The following is a 21,397-nucleotide window of genomic DNA, read 5'->3' on the forward strand; positions in this document are numbered from 1 at the left end:
TGCTGAAATGCTTTCTTTTATAACAGGTGCCTTGGCCATGGAGTCTCTTCACAGCAATAGAACAGTAACTAAGTATCTAAGATATAAACCCCAGAAAGGAGCAGAAGGCAAGACAAGGAGTCAGTTGTTGAAATTTAGCATCAAAACATTAGAGGTACACATTAGAAGATACCAAAATAAAGCTTACAATAACCCCCAACTTGAAAAACCACTTCTTTATTGACTATGTTTACATCATCAAACCAAAGATACGAAGAGAAAGGACACAAACACATATATTTTAGAAAAATCTTTAATGATTGTTTTTGAACAATCCTATGAAACTTAAATATGTGGGGTCACTCTATTTTCAGTTAGCTCATTTCACTGTGAAATTCGCCACTTGAGTTCCAAAGCTCTGAGGATTGTCAGTGATGCCTAAAAGTCTAAGAAAAATCTCAACAAGTCATAGCTGGTTGTAGAACATCTTCAGTTTCTATTCTTAAAAAAATCACTTCAGCATTCGGCTGAGAGGATATGCTACATAGCGATGGTCTTTTGTCTGTTCTTGGATGCTATTGGCTGTTCAGGTCAGTTGGTGTCAACATTTACCAAGCACCTACTATGTATCAGGCACTGCACTAAATGTTGGAGACATAAAGATGACATTGATGTGGTCCCTGTCCCCTAAGGGGCTTACAGTCTCTTAGAGGCTAACAGGTAATATAAAGACAAACATAACAAAAATGTCAGTGACATTAATCCTGGGCTTCTAAATACAATAGCATGTCACTGTTTGTAATGTTGAGGTCAATTGCTGAAATCATTTTCATGTAATGGAAATCATTGCCACCTAGCTTAATTTTAAAGTTCTGCATGATAAACACAGTTAAGACTAGAGCTTTACACCATAGTTTTTCAAGTATTTCATACTTAAGAATATTATTGCCCACATTTGTGCTATTGTCAAAGCTTGATTGCAGGATGCTACCTCATTCACATCTCAGCACACTGGGGTTCAGTTTCTCACTGAGTTTATGAATCAAGATGGCTAGTTCTTCCGTGGCTTGGCTCTTGTCTTCCAGAAGTTCATAACGGAGGCTGGAGATATCCTGCTTGATTTCTTTCAGTTCACCTAGAGTATTTGTATTAAAAAATATGTGTAAGTCATGATTTGTTCTTGATATTCAGACAAAAAGACAAAGCGAAATTCAGTCAGTCTGAATAAATTTGCTTCAGAAAGTCTCCAAGGTAGATATTTCAAGTTTTCCTTTAAGGTGTTCACCACCTTAGCTGGGCGGTGGTGGCGCACGCCTTTAATCCCAACACTTGGGAGCCAGAGGCAGGTCTGTGAGCTTGAGATCAATCTGTTCTATATAACAAGTTCTATGTAGATCAGAAAGACTATACCTCCAAAACCAAAACCAAACAAACAACCCTTTCTGATATGGGATGCCCTTCTTTTTTTTAAAAATATTTATTTATTATGTATATAATGTTCCGTCTGTGTGTATGCCTACAGGCCCCACCACAGATGGTTATGAGCCACCATGTGGTTGCTGAGAATTGAACTCAGGACCTTTGGAAGAGCAGGCAATGCTCTTAACCTCTGAGCCATCTCTCCAGCCCCTGGGATGCCCTTCTATATGCTGTGGATATGTGTTGTTTTTATTGGTTGATGAATAAAGCTCCTTTGGCCTATGGCAGGGCAGAATATAGCTAGGTGGGAAAGCCAAACTGAGAACAGGAAAAAAAGAAGGTGGAGCCAGAGAAATGCCAGCAGCCTCAGGAGTAAGACTCCTGTTAAACCATGGGCTTCGTGGTGATACACAGATGAATAGAAATGGCTTAATTTAAATATAAGAGCTAGTTAGTAATAAGTCTGAGCCATTGGCCAAGCAATTGTAATTAATATTAAGTCTCAGAGTGGTTATTTAGGAACTGGGCAGAAAAAAAACCCTCCAGTTACACCTTCCCCTAAACAGTCACACTATCCCCTTGCTAGACATAAGGAGTCCTTTTGTTCCCCCTGGAGGGTTGACATACCCACATCAGTTATTGTCCATTGCTTTACTAAAAATGAATTTAATTAATTTGCAAGTACATAGATGTTGAAATCAAATTTGATGAAGAGAAAGAGAGGACACAAAGGGAGCTGCTCACTAGTCAGTGGCCTGAACACAGGGCTGGGTCTGTCTGGTACAGAGGCCAGGGTGTGAGGAGCAGAGGAAGCCAGCAGAGATGCTCACTGCACCACGCAGGCTCCTATCTCTTCAGGGGACGCAGCGCTTAGAGGTTAAAACCCAGCTGCTCCCGCACTCAGCTTGGCAGCACTCTGAGCATACACGGGTTACAGTGGAACACAGGGCTGTTCTGGGAGCTATCCAACTGGGATGCAGAGAAGTCATTGACATTAAAAGCAAATTTAGAGGCAGAACATTACCTATATCCTAAGACTCCATTCTGGATCTCAGTGGAACTCAGAATTCATCTTTTTAAATAATAGAATAGCATGATGAAGAAGTCTCTTTGAAGATATTTCCTTTTATTAATAATCTTTATTTTTAATTGATAAATAGTGATTTTATATATATGTATGGGGTACAATGTAGGGTGGCTTTTTATCATGACAGTTTTATGAGACTTTTAAAGTATAATTTCTATGACTGGTAATTATTATTATGGAGACAGGGTCTCATGTAACCCAAGCCTCAACCTCACTGTGTAGCTAAGATGGGCCCTGAACTCCTGATATTCTTGCTTTTACCACCTGAGTGCTAGGATGACAGGCATGTTTTACCATGCTCCAGCATGTATGTTCTTTTGGTTGTGAGCCTAGCCTTTAATGACTGAGCCATCTCTCCAGCTCTGTATGTTCTTTTATTATATAAAATATCAAATGAGCTGTAACTCAGTAATACAGCATGTGCTTAGCATGTATGGAGCCCTGGACACAAAAAAAATTTAAACATACCATGAAAATCTTTTTATTTTAAGGAAGTCTTAATTCTTTTGTTTGTTTGTTTTTTCAAGAGAGGGATTTTTCTGTGTAACAGTCCTAACTGTCCTGGAACTAGCTCTTGTAGACCAGGCTGGCCTTGAACTCATAGAGATCCACCTGCCTCTGCCTCCTGAGTGCTGGAATTAAAGGTGTGAGCCACCACTGTCCTGCTAAAGATTTATTTATCATGTATACAGTGTTCTGTCTGCATGTATGCCTGCAGGCCAGAAGAGGGCACCAGATCTCATTACAGATGGTTGTGAGCCACCATGTGGTTGCTGGAAATTGAACTCAGGACTTCTGTAAGAGTAGCCAATGCTCTTAACCTCTGAGTTATCTCTCCAGTCCATGGAAGTTTTAACTCTTATTCAAGAGTATACACCAGGGCCAGGCGGTAGTGGCGCACGCCTTTAATCCCAGCACTCGGGAGGCAGAGGCAGGTAGATCTCTATGAGTTCGAGGCCAGCCTGGTCTACAAGAGCTAGTGCCAGGACAGGCTCCAAAGCTACAGAGAAACCCTGTCTCGAAAAAACTAAAAAAAAAAAAAAAAAAAAAAAAGAGTATACACCAGATTCATTTTGTGGCAAGAAAGAAAGAAAGAGAGAAAATGGAGGAATATTGTGGGTCTGGTTTTAAACAAGTCTAGAGGCCCGAGTGAAGTTTCTCCCACAGTGAGCCCCTCATCCCCAGACCTTCTTTCTTTGATTCTGAATCCAGTAAATACAGAATTCAGCCTTGAACTTTTGCTTCCTGGATAAAAAGAATTACCTCATCTAATATGCTTATATGTTGTGTAGTCAACTTTCTTACTAAGAACTTTCTTCAGCCCGGTGGCGGTGGCACACACCTTTAATCCCAGCACTCAGGAGACAGAGGCAGGCGGATCTCTGTGAGTTTGAGGCCAGCCTGGTCTACAGAGCTAGTTCCAGGACAGGCACCAAAGCTTCACAGAGAAACCCTGTCTCAAAAACCAAAAAACAACAACAACAGGAAAAGAACTTTCTTTAAACTTGCTTCTCACTGACATCCCTCTTTGGGACAAGGGTTCAACACTGCTGACTTTTGGCGTTTTTACAGTCACACAGTTCCTCCCGCGTCCATAGCTAGCTCTGTACTCCAAAGATGTGGGGCAACTGATAAGTTTTCTGTCTCCATTCTAACTCCATCCCAACACTACCTTCTTTTTTTTTTTTTTTTTTTTTTTTTGGTTTTTTGAGACAGGGTTTCTCTGTGGCTTTGGAGCCTGTCCTGGAACTAGCTCTTGTAGACCAGGCTGGCCTCGAACTCACAGAGATCCGCCTGCCTCTGCCTCCCGAGTGCTGGGATTAAAGGCGTGTGCCACCATCGCCTGGCCTCCAACACTACCTTCTTGAGCCTACGTATAGGCTAGCATAATAGGAATTTTTCCTGGTCCTTTATTATATATTGATAGATTTTTTTTTCTATGAAAACATTCCAGCGGGGTTGACTCAGGTTTGAAAAGGACTCATTGTTTTCACCTGGAAACGGCTTCAAAGCTCATTCATCAACAGTGTTTGCTAAGTTAGCTTTTCTCTTATCAGGACAGGCAGATCCAGTCGGAACTTACCTGGGTTGGAAAGGAGCTTCCATTTATTTTTAATTTGTCTCTCTCTCTATGTGTGCGTGTACATGTGTGTGTCTGTGCATGTCTGCGTGTGTCTGCATAGGTGTCTGCAAATGAGTACGGGTGTCTGCAGAGGTCAGAGGCACTGGAGTCCCTGCAACTGGAGTTACAGGTAGCTGTGAGCTGCCCAACATGAATGACGGGAATCAAACTCAGGTTCTCCGAGTAGCACTTTCTCTTCACGACTGAGCTACCTCTCCCGCCCCAGGTTTATTTCTTTCTGACTCTAGATCTGTGCTGTGGTGCTAGCCTCCAATTTTAATTTATTTGGTTTGGGACTTAAAACCCTTTTCTCGAAACAGTGTTCTGCTAGGTCTTTCCGGTTGGTCTAGCAGGCACTCTGTAGCCCAAGGCAGCTTTGAACTTGCAGCATAGCCCTGCCTCAGCTCCCGTGTTCCCTAAGTTAGCTATGAAGAAAGGTGTCTCTGCTGGAGATGCTTACCTTCATTCACCTCGTCATTTTCTTTGTCTACTTGTGCTTTCAGAACATAGCGTTTTATGAGTCTTTTCATTATCTGCTGTTAGGCGAAAAGAAATGATTAAATCAGCAATGCGACACATGAGAACGTCCAGGCCGCTCTGCAGACAGCCTTACATCCCTGTAGCACAGACAGCACAGGCAGGGCTCTAGATGACTGTTCTCAGAGAATTTCCCCGGGGGCAGAGCTTAGCCCTTTCACTTCCTGCTGGAACTTACTACATCACCCCCACCTGTGCTCCTTTCTTTTTTAATCTCAGGAACGAAAAAGCTTTTTGTAAGACTTGGGTTGGAAGATATCAAAGGTTATCTTCCAATGGTTTCTCTCTGCGGTGCTCTGAGCTCTGCTGTTACCATAGACACAAGGTTATTTCTCTCTAGAGCAAACAGCAAAAGACAAGAACAAAATCACCAATAACCCCACCATTCAAAGAGAATTACTGTTGGTTTTTGGGTGCTGGTAGTCTAGCATCTTTGTTTAAAATTTTATGTGTGTGTATGATGTGTGTGTGTGGTGTGTGTGTGGTGTGTGTGTGTGTGGTGTGTGTATGATGTGTGTGGTGTGTATAATTATTTGCTATATTTAGTGTTTTCTGAATTTCACATATTTTGTTACATTACATGTTTGTTCTCATAACAACATATATTTCAACTATTTCTCTAAGCCAAAATAAATATTCTTGTAGGATAATTATTTATTCATGAGAAAAAACTTAATTTGGATGGCAAACTCATACCATGTATAAAAAATTAATTCCAGTTGAATTTACATGTGAAAGATGAAGCTTTTTAATCCTTTAAGAAAAATATCATTATTTCAGAAAATACATATACATATTTTTTGCTTTGGTTTTACTTTTTTGAGACTGGGTTTCTCTGTAGCCCTGGCTTTCCTGGAACTCACTCTGTAGACCAGGCTAGCCTCGAGCTCATAGAAATCCACCTGCCTCTGCCTCCTGAGTGCTGGGATTAAAGGTGTGTGCCACCACTGCCAGGTGGTTTTTTTAAAAACACAATAAACATTCTAATTAATAGAAAAAAGATAATTTGAACTTTATTATGATTTAGAAACTTCTACATACAGAGATACTATTAAAAACAGAAAAGGAAATCACAAAATGGGAGAAAATATTAGTAATTGCTGTAAGAAATTTAGAATAAATATTACTTTATTCAACTATTGTATTTTCTTTAACAAAGAAAATTTCAAATAATTGATATTTTTAAACAGGAAAAAAGACACCTAAGTATTTCACAGAAATGGATTCATACATGGTACCAAACTTATAGAACACACATACAGTCTATTCCTGAGGACGTGCATATTGTAACAAAGGGGAGATGCAGGTTGACATTTAATAATGAAAATGAACAAGGCATACACTCGATAAAGACAGCTGCTAAAGAAGCCATGGGCCAATGGAGACGGTTACATTTTCCTGGCTTGAGAGCAAATGGACAAGACACTTTGGGAACAACTTGGTGCTATCTTCTAAAGCCCAGCACTAGCAAAATGTTCCCAAAACTGCACAAGTGGCCAAGAGACATGACAGTAGAGTTAGAAGCCATGTTGTCCTAAACAGCAAGCACCGAACAATCTAGACAAGCATCAGGAAGAAAGGGAAATAGAGCCTCACACAGTGTGAGCTCCCTGTGCTCATTTATCTGATAAATGAACCACAGCCACACACACGGGATGGATCTTAGAGGCATGGTGCTAAAGCCGGGCCCGGTGGCACCTGCCTTTAATTCTAGCATTTGGGTGCATATGTGAGTTTGAGGACAGTCTGGAGTACATAGTGAGTTCCAGGGCAGCCAGGGCTGCATAGTGAGACCATGTCTCAGAACAAACCAAAGCCCAAACCAAACAAACAGAAAGAAGCATGACAGTAAATGAAAATGTCCAGTTGCAAAATATCTCACACGGTATAAAGCTATATTACAGAGCTCAGAACCCAGGAAATCTAGGCTCTATGTGTTCCTGGAATATTCTTAGGTGTGACAGACCTACATCTGAAAAGAAAAGCAAGAGGAGGCCTGGAGGGATGGCTCAGCCGTTAAAGGCTAGGCTCACAACCAAAAATATAAGAGTTCGGTTCCCAGCACCCACGGCTGTCCCTCCAGGTACTTAAAAAAAAAAAAAGAAAAGCAAGAGGATTAGGAACCCAAATTTTAGGAGTGCAGCTGCCTCTTAGATGTTGGCAGAGATGTGTGATAAAAGAAAATGCAAATTAATGGCAACAAGCAAATACTGCTGTCACTCAGGTGGGTGTGGCTTTGTACATTCATGAGTTGCTTCATAATTCAGGGTGCACTGTATACATTCTGTGCACACATATATAAAACTATCACACTTAAAAGATGGTTCAGGAAAAAGATGGGGGAGCCTGAGATAAAAGGTAGTCATTATGAGAATGGAAAAAAAAAACTACTCAAGTTTTAAGGCAGTAAAACATTTGAATCTAAGTGATCTGTGAGATATTAAGGTGACTAAAAGGGGGGGGGAGGACAATCTGAAATGCCAGTGTCAGAGAAAAATGACAGCTATGTGACAACAGAGATCCCATGCTCTTAAAAATCCTGTGTCCCCAGTCATATTCCAACCCAAACCTGCAGGAATCAGCATCCCAAACTGCCAGGTGGGAGGACTGGGGATGAGAAAATATAGACGATAGAGAGCTAGGACCAGGAGGTTTTGCATAATCTGAGGGTTTATGCCAAGCAAGTTATTAAGAAGTACATCATGTTATATTCTATTTTACAAGAGGAGAATGGGCCAAGGTCAGCAGAGAGCTAAATCAAACAATGTTGGCAAAGAGAACATAGGATACCTCAGGCACAGTTGCCTTAAGACTAATGACCAAGGCCTTCAGAAGGAAAAGTTGGGTTCACAGGCGCTGAATCCTTAACTCCTTCGAGACCTCAACCCTAGCTCAAGCCACAACCTTGCCAAGGACATAGAACTAGTGTTCCCTTTGTCCTTCCATCAGAGCTTCTGAGAAATCTTGGGATTGACCTGGCTCTTCCTTCAAAGGAAACCAGACCAGGAAAGACAGATTTTTAAGCTCACTTATTCATTTACCATTTACTGAGAGCCAGTTTTATACTGTAGTACACACACACACACACACACACACACACACATGCACGCTCATGCACATCCTCACACATACACTCATACATACATACATACATACATACATACATACAGGGGTGGAGAGATGGCTCAATAATCAAGAGAACTGGCTGCTCTTGCGAGTTCAAGTCTCAGCTCTCACACGGTGGCTCACAGCTGTCTGTAACATCAGTTCCCGGGTACTCGATGCCTTTTTCAGGCATGCATATGATGCACAGACATAAACACAGACAAATACCCATCCAAATAAAATAAAATGGCGATTAATAATGATAATAAACAATAACTATTTTTTAAAGAGATGGAGAAAAGATCATTTACATGTGGTGCTGGGTCATAGATTCTCCTGTAGGAAAGCCAAGAAGTTGATCCTTGCCGCACACAGTAGCTACAAATGAGGCAAGCGGACTGAAGGTGTAACTGTATGAATGAAAACATCTAGGGAAACATTCTCGATGCTCTGAAACAGTGGTCCTCAACCCGTGGGCTGCATGTCAGATAGTTACATTATGATTCGTAACAGTAACAATATTAGTTATGAAGTAGCGACAAAGTAATTTTATGATTGGGGTCACCACAAACCAGACATTGTATTAAAGGTTTGTAGCACTAGGCTGGTCAAGGACCACTGCTCTGAAAAATATCTGTGAAATGCTGTCTTAAATCAAATGAGATCCCCCCCTCCCAGTTGTCCCTGGATTAACAGTAAGTTCCATGCTGGTTACAGAGAACACCAGTTACTTTACAGTCTAAGGACGTTTTCACCAGCATCTGGGTCCATACCGCTCCCTTGGGGCTTGCTCATTCCCACAAGGAAAACGCCTGAGAAACAAGAACTCCTGGGTCCTACAACTCTTTTGTTCTCTGATTGTTCCACGAGAAAGCGAGGAGTGCTTCCTCTACAGCTTGTTAAAACTGTACTTGTCTCTGAGAAAAGGAGCTAATGACCTACTCCCTACTAACTGTGTGGTCCTAGGGATTGCAGGTTTGCTCCAGGTGATTAAGTCAGAGGGAAAACAGACCTAAGACATAGGAAGGAACAAGGATGAACTAACCTCTGCCCTTATTGCCTGACAAACATATGATCTCACTATGGAAATCAGGGTGGAAGGTCCTCGAGAAACCAAAGGAAAACTAGCAAATGACCCAGTTCATTTCTGGGCCTACTTCTGTTGGGTATGGTGTAGGGGCCCCACGTCAACACAGCACAGGGGTTCCCACGCATTCTAGTTTATTTTTGCACTCTCCACTGTCGACAGGGCATGAAACCAGCCGAAATGTCCATCAACGGATGGATTAAGAAAATGTATACGTACATAGGGAATTCAGTTTTGTTCTAAAGAAGAATGGAATTATAACATATGTAGGAAAAAAGAACAGAACTGGAGATCATTGTGGTAAGAGAAAGATTTCTTTCCTATACAGAACCTAGATTTAAATGTTATAGATACACACAATGTTCTTTTTGGACATCATGCATCATTGATTTGTTAATTAATTAATGAATAAATTAACTTGTGTGTGTGTGATGTGTGCACGTCTGTGTGAAGGCGATTGCATATACATGTGACATGTGTGTGGAAGCCGGAGGAATGGTCCTTGTCTTCTACCTTGTGTGAGGGGGGTTTTGTTTGCCATTGCACACACCAGGGCAGCTGTCCTGAGCTTCTGGGAGCCTCCTTTCTGCCACCCTCCCTGGAGGAGCACTGGGATTACAGATATGCAAGCACAATTGTGTTAAGTTTTATATGAGTTCTGGGAATCCAAATTCAAGTTTTCATAATTGTGCGGCAAGTTCTTTACCCGATGAGCCATTTCCCCAAGCAAGTGTTGATCTCTAACACAGTGTCACTTTTACTTTTTAAAACTTTTATTTTTCACTATATATGTGTGTGTGTGTGTGTGTGTGTGTTCCTATGTGGGGGTATGTGCATGCAAGTAGCCAGAAGAGGGACTGAGACTCCCTGGATCAGGAGTTATAGGTGGCTATGAGCTGCCTTCCATGGCTGCTGGGAAGTGAAGCCAAGTCCTCTGCAAGAGCAGTATGTACCAATGAGCCATCTCACTAGCCCCTCCTGGCAATCTTCTTGTCTTAGCCTCCTGGGTGTTAAGGTTATAGACGGACACCATGATGCATCAGTTTTGGAGCGTATAGGCCGGTTGTTTTGTAGTTGACATTCTCTTTCTTTTATCTCTTTTTTTAAATTATAAGTTCAAGTGCTCGTGAGGAAGCTAAGAAGTCTTTATGTGTACCTCCTGCTGAAAATAGAAATACAGCTACTTTTAAGAATGTAATTAGAGGGGGCTGGAGAGATGGCTCAGTGGTTAAGAGCATTGCCTGCTCTTCCAAAGGTCCTGAGTTCAATTCCCGGCAACCACATGGTGGTTCACAACCATCTGGAATGAGGTCTGGTGCCTGCAGACATACGTACAGACAGAATATTGTATACATAATAAATAAATAAATAAATATTAAAAAAAGAATGTAATTAGAGATATATTACCTAAGAATGTAATTAGAAAAAAACCTCTTATAATGTGAAAAGAGACATATCCTAAGATAGTCATATGATACTATTGATAATAGTCAAAAGTAGAAAGTGAAAGTAAATGTCCTTTGGAGAAAGTTAACAAAGTGGTTTGTTGACACAATGGGAAATCACACGACAGTTAAAAATGAGATATCCATGTAGCAATATGGAAAACTTTTGACTGCAAAAAGGCGTATCTGTAACAATTTTTATTATATTATTTACATACATAGGAAATACACACGAAAGGGGCTGGAGAGATAGCTCAACAGTTAAGAGTGCGTACTGCTTTTCCAGGGGAACCAAATCTGATTCCCAATACCCATGCTGGGCAACTCACAACCACCTGTATACAGCTCCAGCTCCAGGGGATCCGATGCCTTTTTTTCTACAGGCACTACACTCAATGTATGCACACCACCTCTTCTAATTAAAAATAATAACAAATCTTTACAAACCAACCCAGGCAAACAAACACCCCCCCCCAAGCTGATGCATAATGCTATGGGTATATTTTTATAAGTGGTAAAATATACAAAAGTAGGGATGAGAAAAGCAGACATGAGACCCAAGAAGAAGGTGAAGCTCTCTATCTAGGGAAGGAAACAAGTTAGCAGAGTGTTTTCGTTGCATCAATGACTGAAGAATGACAAAAGAACATGTCAAAACATTAGCACTTATTAAAGCAAGGTGTAGCGGCATGATATGGTCATGATAAGTAAATAAGCATCCACGCGCTGTGAGCATCTTGGTTGCCAAAGAAAGTAAGACGAAGTATAGATTTAAAACAGTCTTCTGTAAAATGATGTTCTTAGAAACCTCTTTCCAAAGAATAAAATAAAACTTTTGCTGTTGTTGTTGTTGTTTTGAGACAAGGTCTTGGTTATGTAGCCCAGTCAGGCCTCAAATCCACTATACTCATTTCTTAGTCTCATAAATATTGATATTACAGATGTGTACTTGCTTCCACACTCAGCCTAAAACTTCTTAAAACTTAAGGTGGGGAAATGACTGAATTGGTAAAGCACTTGCTATGTAAGAATGAAGCCCTAGGCTGGGTGTGGTGGCACACATCTTTAATTCCAGCACTCAAGAGGCAGAGGCTGGCAAATCTCTGAGTTCGAGGCCAGCCTGGTCTCCAGAGTGAGTTCCAGGATGGCCAGGGCTACAAAGAGAGACCTTGAAAAAAGAATGAGGATCTGAGTTCAGGTTTACAGCATCCTCATGAAACCATTGAGGGGAGGGAGGGGGAGACTGGTGGGTCCCTAGGGCTCACTGGTCAGCCATCTAGCCAAATCCACAGTTATGAGTTCATTCAGAGATAAGGTGAAAAGTGACCCAGGAAGACACCTAGCACATTCACACACATATACACTTGCACACACGCATACCTGCATGAACATACAACACGCATACACAAATAAGAGTTAAGGTGAGGCAGGCGTGTTGGGAGTAAAGAGAGAACACCTGAGCTTGATAAAAAGCCTTTGTTTAGCAGAAGGGTGATCCTAAAGAACGCATGAGTTTCTGTTTTCCAGCTCCATGACAGGTCACAGAACTCGGCCCACAAACCATCGTAGGTCAAGACACGCAGTTGCTGCTTAGATACATTAGGGGCTAGTGGTATTATTTAGTAAATCCAGGAAGCCAAACTTCCACATGCTCTAGTGTAAGATGCTGCGAGATAGTTACGTCTCTTGAAACTATGCTTAGGAAAAGTCTATGGAATTTTGCACTCACAGCCTAAAGGGACAATGATGGAAAATAGACTCCTGTAAAATTCTTCTGGAGTTCAAGAGTCTCTAGAGGCAGTCTGAGCAAAGTTTCTCCTTAACGAAACCTCACCAAAAGGGAAAATAAACAAGATACCTCAGGGAAATTTATGTATAGAGGCATAAAACTTTCCCTTTCAAAATTTGCTGTGTTTAAAGTCAGGTTCAGTGGTACACGCCCTTTGTCACAGAAACAGCAATAGACAGAGAAGGTCTGGGTCTCATCAGACACTCTCAGCCACATTCCAGAAGGGCTTGGTGACCTGAGCTCTTGAACATAAGAAGAAATAATAATTCATTCTATCGTCTTTTAGCCCTTCAGTAGTTGCTGTTTAACCATTCTGGGAGACTTTTTAACCAACTGAATATGTTACAGATAATGATACAAGACACAAGGGCCTGTACAGATCTGGGCATGATGGCAAACACCTGTAAATCCCAGCATCCAGTGGGCAGAGTTCAAGTAGAATCAGGAGGTCAAGGCCAGCTTCTTCTACATACTGAGTTTGAAGACAATCTGAACTATAGAAGACGTTATCTCTGATTAACCAAACCAAATAAACATCAGAAAAATCCATCCATCCAACCAACCAATCAACCACACACAAAAAAATAAAAATCCAGAAAAGAGACACCAGAAAGAGTCAAGTCATGAAACATTAACCCAATCTTCCTTAAAACACCAGCCAGAGATTGTGTGAACTAGACAGGCTAACTAAAACTCAAAAAAAAAAAAAAAAAAAGAATAGCCAGGTAATCTTGCAAAATAAAAGTCCTGAAGAAAAGAAGGATATCAACTTGCATACGATTTGTTTGACTTTGTTTTAAACTATGTATGGTCACATAGCATTCATAGACAGAAAACGGAGCCTAATACAAAACACCCACCTAAGAATAAGTCAACCTGCTATAGGAATTTAGTAAATGAAATGTCAACAGAAAACAAAACAATATTCAACATAATGACCCTAGATGGACATAATCATCCAGAAAAAAATAAATCTAGACCTTCAAGTATATTCTACATACATTGACTATTTCATATGAAAAGTGAAAGAACCGAATGTATATAAGTTTAAAGGTCATTACATACTAGATATTTTAATAGCACATAAATTCCCAAAGCCACAAGAGCTTGTCAAGTTGACTCCAAAAATTAAAAAGTCCAGTGCAGGAAAATAACAGCTAAAACAATTGAAGGCATTCACACACTGGTAAAAACGTCCTTAGCTCAGATCACAGGTAAAGGTTGATAGTTTAACTATTAAAAATTCCTCTTAATTGGAAAGTCATCAAGAAGGGCATGTGGATCATCAAACATAACATGGCCAAGTTCATCCATGATAAACACACAGTAAAAACACTTGACTATTTCTGTTAGGCTGTAATAAAAATCCTGGCTTTATTTCTATCAGTCGAAGATGGGGATGAAATAAACTAAGCACCACCATCTAACAGACTGTAAAGTCATCAAAACAAAGGAAGGCTTCAACAATCAACGGTCAATCAGGTTTGCCAAGTTTTTCTCTTCTAAGGAAACAGTACGCAGAGGTGGGTTATTCTCACTGATTAATGCCACAGATGCTATAAATGTCTTGATCCTCTCTACACCTTAGACATATTAGACTTTAAAGCCACGAGGGTCAAAATGACTAGCCAGATGAAACAGAACTATAGCCTCTTCCGTGCTAGATAACAGTGTCCAAATCTGCACATAACATCACCATTCAAAAGATATTTTAAGGTTGTACTGACAAAACAATAGCAATCATTCGCAAAATCGATTTCATGGAAATAAAACCTCGTGAAACTCATACTAGTGTTTTTGTATGAGAGCATCACTATTCTAATATAATCCTAATATTCTAATAGTTTCCACTCCTTCCTCCAGGGCACGGCTTATGCAAATATCTGTTCTTTGGAAATTATAGCAATGACTGAGTGGTTAAGTGTTCTTGTTTTTGCAGATGATCCAAGTTCGAGTCCCAGTACCCACGTGGTGGTTTACAACCATCTGTAACTCCAGTTCCAGGGGACTCAATGCCCTCTTCTGACCCCCGTGGGCACCAAACATTCATGCGGTGTACATATGTACACATAGGCAAAACACTCTCACATAAAACATATAAATCTAACTTTTATTTTATTTTTTATTTATTTATTTATTTATTAAGGATTTCTGCCTCCTCCCCTCACCCGCCTCCCATTTCCCTCCCCCTCCCCCGATCAAGTCCCCTCCTTCATCAGCTCGAAGAGCAATCAGGGTTCCCTGACCTGTGGGAAGCCGAGGACCGCCCACCTCTATCCAGGTCTCCTAAGGTGAGCATCCAAACTGCCTAGGCTCCCCCAAAGCCAGTACGTGCAGTAGGATCAAAAACCCACTGCGATTGTTCCTGAGTTCTCAGTATTCCTCATTGTCCTCTATGTTCAGCTAGTCCGGATTTATCTCATGCTTTTTCCGACCCAGGCCAAAATCTAACTTTTAAAAACCATAGAAATACTTCATTGTCAACACTGCAAAAGCAACCCTTCTTGCTGAGCCTGGTGGCACAGACCTTCATTCCCAGCTTCTGGAGAGACTGAGGTAGGAGGACTGAAAATCCATAGCCTGCCCGAGTTGGAAGTCAAGCCAGGAACCTTAGTGAGACTCTGGCTCAAAATAAAATAAATAAACAACAACAACAACAACAAACAGGGTAGTATCATGGGCAAGGCTTTGAGTTCACATTTCAATCTTAAGAAAATAAGAAATAAAAAAAAAGAAAATAAGAAATAAAGAATTTTAATCCTAAAAAAATAAAAACTAAAGAAACAACAAAAATTCTTCTTTAACAACCAAAAAAGAGAGACAAAGAAAAGGATCACAAAAAAAGGTTGAACTCTGATTTTTGAAGTCCCCAATGCCCTCCTCTCCCTGTTCTGTATGGCTTTACAGTCTAATTTAGGATGCATTACTCCACACATCCAGAGAGACACACAGGAACCACACACAATGGTTAGGGAAATAGATAAGGGCTGAGGAGTGCTTACCTGGTAGCGGGTTGGCTGATGGAGAATGCTGTTAAAACTGTGTGATTCAAAAACTCTCGAGTTAGACTGAGTGAAGAGGTTTAACTAGGAAAAAATACAATTAACCTAGTAAATTAGAATACAATCATTTGGAATAAGAAATATAGTCTATTTGATTCTCTTGGCTGGCATTTCTGGAGTCAGCCCTTCTGAGGAACATTTTGTATGGGTTGGCGTTTATGAGGGGGTTAAGTATACCCGAATGCAAACATCCATGTGAGAGACACGTTCCCTTCCGTCAAAGCACTGACAAAACGCAGTGTAACAGAGCTGTTTATTAAGAACGTATCTTAGAAGCTGGCCCCTACCTAGCATAAGTTTTCCTGGGGTCATGCAACATTTACTATTCAGTGCTTTAATTGGCTGCTGAGCCCAAGTTTCTCTCCTAAAGCTGAACAGAAGCTATCACAGGTGTTGGTAGCCTTAAAAGCATTCTGAAGCCCTACAATATCACCTAAAGTAATTCCTCTTCCCAAACATCTTTCCTTACTCTTAAATTGGGTTCAAGAATGGAGCTTTATTTTCTGTCTCATCTATCTATCTGTCTGTCTGTCTATCATCTATCTCATATCCTCTCTCTTGTATTAAGTTTTGAGTAGGTAGGAGCAGAAAACTAGAAGGGACTCTACCCCTGTCCCTATTCACGCAGGCATGAGCAGGGACTTCCCATCCTTCAAGGGCAAGCTGCCATGTATACCATGTATACCATGTGATTCAAAAGTTCCCTCCCCCACCCAATTATATTTTCTCTACCTCCTGAGCCTCACTGGCAATTCAGGGCCTGCGCTTGATGGTGTTACTTTTCCCTCCGCCACTAGGGGTCAGTATCTGCCTGCTGACTGAGCTTAGCTGCCCCAGCAGGGAAACATTTTTTAACGTTCCTCTAAAACAGAGCAGCAACAAAAAAATTGGCATTTCTTTGAGTTTTTATTTAATTCATTTAATGGAGGAAGTCTATGCCCAAGAGTAAGATCGAAAAGCTTTAGCTTGATGTAGTGGCACATGCCTGGAACCCCAGAAGCTGGGGAGAGTGAGGCAGGAGGATAACAAGTTCAAGGTCAGCTTTGAGGCCAAGGTAGGCTCTCCTAGCTGAGAAAAAAAGCTCCTTCCTCCTGGCAATGCCTCAACATGGCAGGAGTGAGCACCCTGTGGCCAGCTCTCCTTGTGCGCCTTCGGAGAGGTCTAAGAACTCTGATTACCTGGCTTTTGGTAGCCACCACCTGCACTATAACCGTTTCAGGTACAAGATCCATGAACTCTGCTGCCCACAAAAAGAAAACTTCCAGATATGTTCTCTGAGGCATGTGACATTGTAAGCCCCACGTTAGAGAGGCTAATAAAGACTTAAGAAGCTGAGCTTCCCTAAAGCGACAAAACATTTATCAAAACACTGTCAATCTTAACAGTAGGTGGAGCTACCCAGGATGTTGGAGCCGGCTATCTCCACTGACCGAAAAGGGCAAAGCATGGAAAAACCTCAATATGCCCTGCACTGGCTGCTGGACAAGTGATCTGGTGTGGGGGAACGGCTTCCGGTGTCTCAGCTATAAAACTGAGCTAAGGATATCTGCCTCACACCACTGCACCAGGTCCAAACACACAGCAGAGCGGTGTGGGATCTGACGAGGACGAGCACTGACGTTTGACGAGCCGGAGGAGAGTAATCCCATTCAGTCCACACAGAAGCCATGTGGATCGCCTCTTTTCAGTGAGGCCATTTATCTGTGAGCCTTGCTGATGAGCCAGAGCTCAGACCCAGCCTAACCCAGCGGCTTTGCCTCCTCGCTCACGCGCCGCGGCAACTCACTGTATCTGTGAGATGTTATTTGAACAAGGCACGGACAGCCAGCCACTGACCCAGAGTCTGACAGCAGTGACAGATCACATCCACGTCACACAAACAGCCTTAAATAACCACTTCCTTTTACGCTTTTTTTTTTTCCGTGCTGGGGTTCAAACTGAGAACCCTGTGCAATCTTGGAGGTTCTGTGTCACAGAACCCCACTCCCAGCGCAAGGTCACTTTCGGTAGAAGTAAGATTCTAGGGTCATTACAATTCTTGAAAACACAGGTCTACCTTAAAACATAAGGGATTAAATTGCATCCATCTTGTCTTTCCCCCAGTTTCGACAGAGAAAAAGCTTCTACCTTTGCTCAAGACCTGGGTTTTATTGTTTCCCTGGGTGTCTATAGTATTATAGCTGGACACCATTTTCATATTTTTCTTCTAAGACAGAATCTCACTCTAGTCCTATCTGGTTTCAAAATTGCAATGTAGCTCAACCTGACTTCTGACTTTGTATCTTCCTGCCTCAGTCTACCAAGCGCTGGGATTACAGGCAGGCACCATTATGCCGGACCCCATTTTTAATTTTAAACAGAAACGGTGTTTGAATCTCACACATTTGTTCCCGTCTGCTTTGCTCCCTGTTATTTTAAATACATCTGTAACACTGTGTCTCCTACCCCCACACTATATATGGAAGCTAAGTTCATAGTGACAAAGTCCCACCATAAGCCAGAGGCGTTTGTTCCTGCTTACGAAGGGCATCCATTGCTACTGAGAAAATGCCCAGGCTCCTGTCTATGGCACTATAGGAAGATGACTTTGCTCAGCCTCTCTAAATATAGCACTAGCGAACGTGCATATGCCGGGGGAGACCGGAAGTTAGGGTTAACTTCAGAGTGGCCGGATGAAAGCGTGGGGCACGCCGAGTCAAAGCATTTTGTGGCAATAGCTTGCTTCTCATTTGCTTGTTTATGTTATGGGGGTTTACATGAGAAGCTGACCCCCACCAAATAGGACATAGACTAAGTGACTATTTGAAACACTCTGCAGATAGTATTAGTCTATGAGAGACCACGGAATAGACAGCTACCTTCAATATCGTGCGAGTTCACGCATGGAAATTAACAAACAGGCGTCAAAAGACAAGGGGAAAGACATGAAGCATTTGTTTTAGGATCTTGGTGTGTTCTCAATACCTACCCTGGACTTGGAGTTACCCATTCCCAACTCCAGGTCCTTCTGCAGTCTTCTCCTCCTGCATTTGGAAAGGTTAGTGATCCGCATGATGAAGTAAACAAAGGATTTTGGGCTAGGGACCAGGCTGAAGGGCGGAGGCAGCGTCTTCCCGTCGTCAAAATACGATAGCCAAAGCTTTGACCGTGCAAATTTCCACTCCACATCGCTGTCATCCTGGCACAAGACAAAGCTCACTGTTAAAGTAGTTACGAAATCCTAAAGATTTTATTTTTACTTTAGTGCGTGCACATATACCTGTGGTGGCCAGAAGAGAGGAGTGTGGTTACAATTGCAGATGTGGGTTCAGGGGACTAAATCTGGCCCTCTTCAACAACAGCGTTCGCTCTTAACTTCTAAGGCATCTCCAGTCCCACAGTTACTAGATTTTACCAGACATTCTAGACCTGACACATATTTTTAGAGTAACTACATTATGTTTTAAACAGTTAAGGAACTAATTACACATATTGGCATGTAATTCCTACATGTTTACATAACGTAGACTCACACATATGCTACTCAAATGCTTTCTCTTCCACACCTCTCTGTCTGCACCTCCTTAGATGTAACCAGCACTTCCTGTTCTTTGTTCCAAGGTAAAGCAAAAAGGCAGGAAAAATTCAGGGTCAAAGAAGGATAAAACTATTAATCACTGTCTCCCTCTGTCACGCCAACCATTCCTTCAATTCATCATGCTTCTTCTCATTCCCTGGCACCCTCCCTCCTCTGCCAGGCCCATTACCCCAGGTTGCTATAGAAGTCATGCATCTTACTCTAGAAGGCAGAGGGGAAAAAATGGCATTTAGATACACTGATTTTTGCTTCATTCATCTTAATTTGTTTTGTTTTGAGGATTTCACAGTAGCACAGGCTGGCCTGGGACTCACACCGTAGCTTAGGCTAGCCTCCTGCCACTTCCTTCTAAGTGCAGGATAACAGACGTACGCCAGCACACTTCACTGGATCAGTTACGTTTTGAAGTTTGTGCTTGTACTGCATGTCCTCAAATGTCACATATCCTACAGAGGCCAGGACTCGTCTCCACCGTTTTCTGTTCCCAGTGGTCCCCAGGGTGCTTGGCACAAGCCTCCTCACTGACAGAGGACATGAAGCAGGGCTGCAGGTATGTATAGCAAGCGGGTTCCCGCAGTCCTCAGAGGCTGCACTGATGTCACCCCGCACATAGACATCCACAGTGCTGCGCCTTTGGCTCTGTAGGACCTGCTGTACTGGTTAATACTGGTTAGCACTGTGACAGGATCTAGGATCACCTAAGAGATAAACTCCGGGGCACTCTTGTGGGGGAGCTTTTAGAGTTTACGTAGGTGGGAATGGTCTGCCGTAAATGCGGGTAGCTGTGGCTCAGGACTGCATCAAGTGGAGAAAATGGGCTGAGGATGGATGCTCGTCTTCGTCTGTGTCCAGGCTGAGAATGCAGTGTGAGCCGCTGCCTGAAGTTGCTGCTCTCTCTGCCATGATGGATGGTACCCTTGAACTGTCAGCCCAAACACACTCTTCCTCCCTTACTTTGATTCTCGTCACAGCAACAAGAAGATAGCTAATATGTCTGCCATCTGTGCTGAGGACGCTATGTAAGGGACATCCATCGCTGAAGCACAGGTAGAAGCTGGGTGGGGTGCTGCACACCTGTGATCCCCACACCCGGGAACATGGCGCAGAAGGAACACCCTGAGTGGGAGGACCGGGTGACATAGGGAGGTCCTGGGAAGTCAGCTGGAGAATGAGACACTGTTTTCAACACCCCAGACAAGCATAGCTGTTTGGTGGAGATAGCACACGGCTAAGCAAGGACACTATATCTAAATGAGAAAGACATTAAAAAAGTATAAACCACTTAAGAAGGCCATGCATGGAACCAACAGATCCAGAGCCCAAAGAAGGGTGGTTTCCAGGGATGGAATATTTTGCCTAAAGAACATAATCAACTCAACTGCCATATCCTCTACCAGGGGCAGGGCTGGGTGGCCTAGGAGTAGTAATCCCCCTGCAGCCAGTATTTCTAGGTAATAGTTTACTTAAAACTTCTGAGACACAGGGGGTGGGAAACACTTACCTCGATTTCTTGGTATGAGCTATTAATCATAGCAATTAGCATGTTGAGTAAAACCACCACCATGGTTACGTTGTATATTCCGTAAAGAACATATCCAATATTCTCGATGAATTTGTGATCATATTTGAGGACCACAGAAGTCACTTCAGACAGTCCAAATATGGACCAAAACAAAGTCTTGAAACTTTCTTCAACACTGTTGAAAAATTAAACACAGTAATGAATAGCTTTCGGTGTTAAAAAATAAAAACAAGTTAGTATCTGATGCTGGACAGATGTAAAATATTCCTATAAAATACTATCATCGTAAACTCCGAACAATTGCCTTTTAAAAAGCTATTACTGCTTACTTCACGTGTACCGGTGTTGTTTACACGCATGTCTCTGCACCGTGAGTACACCGTGCTTGTGGAGGTCAGAAAAGGGCACCGGATACCCTGGAACTGGAGTTACTAAGCCTGTGGATTCTGGGACTCGAACCCAGGTCTTCTGCAAGAGCAACAAGAGCTATTAACTGCTAAACCATCTCTCTAGCTCTCTAATTAAACTGCTTCTAACATAGATTTTAAAACTAGAATAATTGTCCTGATATATTACTTTTCAATTTTTTTTTTGAGACAATATTTCACTATGTGGCCCAGGCTGGCCTTGAAGTGGTCCTCCTGCATCCAGCCCAGCTTCTCAGTG

The 21,397-nt window shown here is 42.1% G+C and overlaps 1 protein-coding gene across 3 annotated transcripts in view; it reads right to left on the reverse strand.

Annotated features, from left to right (window-relative positions):
• Window positions 1-276: 276 nt before the first annotated feature.
• Window positions 277-21,397, reverse strand: part of Trpc3 (transient receptor potential cation channel subfamily C member 3) — a 69,029-nt gene continuing 47,908 nt past the window's right edge. Inside the window, exons 8-12 of one of the 3 annotated variants that reach the window (XM_075950707.1) lie at window positions 20,711-20,906; window positions 18,601-18,810; window positions 15,573-15,656; window positions 5,068-5,143; window positions 277-1,114 (exon numbers count right to left, since the gene is read on the reverse strand). In XM_075950707.1, coding sequence (XP_075806822.1) covers window positions 972-1,114; window positions 5,068-5,143; window positions 15,573-15,656; window positions 18,601-18,810; window positions 20,711-20,906 — 709 coding nt within the window. In that variant the 3' untranslated portion in view covers window positions 277-971. The remainder of the gene's footprint in view (window positions 1,115-5,067; window positions 5,144-15,572; window positions 15,657-18,600; window positions 18,811-20,710; window positions 20,907-21,397) is intronic. The other 2 variants (XR_012908083.1, XM_075950708.1) reach the window with 2 other exon arrangements.

Source organism: Microtus pennsylvanicus, chromosome 16, assembly GCF_037038515.1.
Source record: "Microtus pennsylvanicus isolate mMicPen1 chromosome 16, mMicPen1.hap1, whole genome shotgun sequence".
Lineage (NCBI taxonomy): Eukaryota > Metazoa > Chordata > Mammalia > Rodentia > Cricetidae > Microtus > Microtus pennsylvanicus.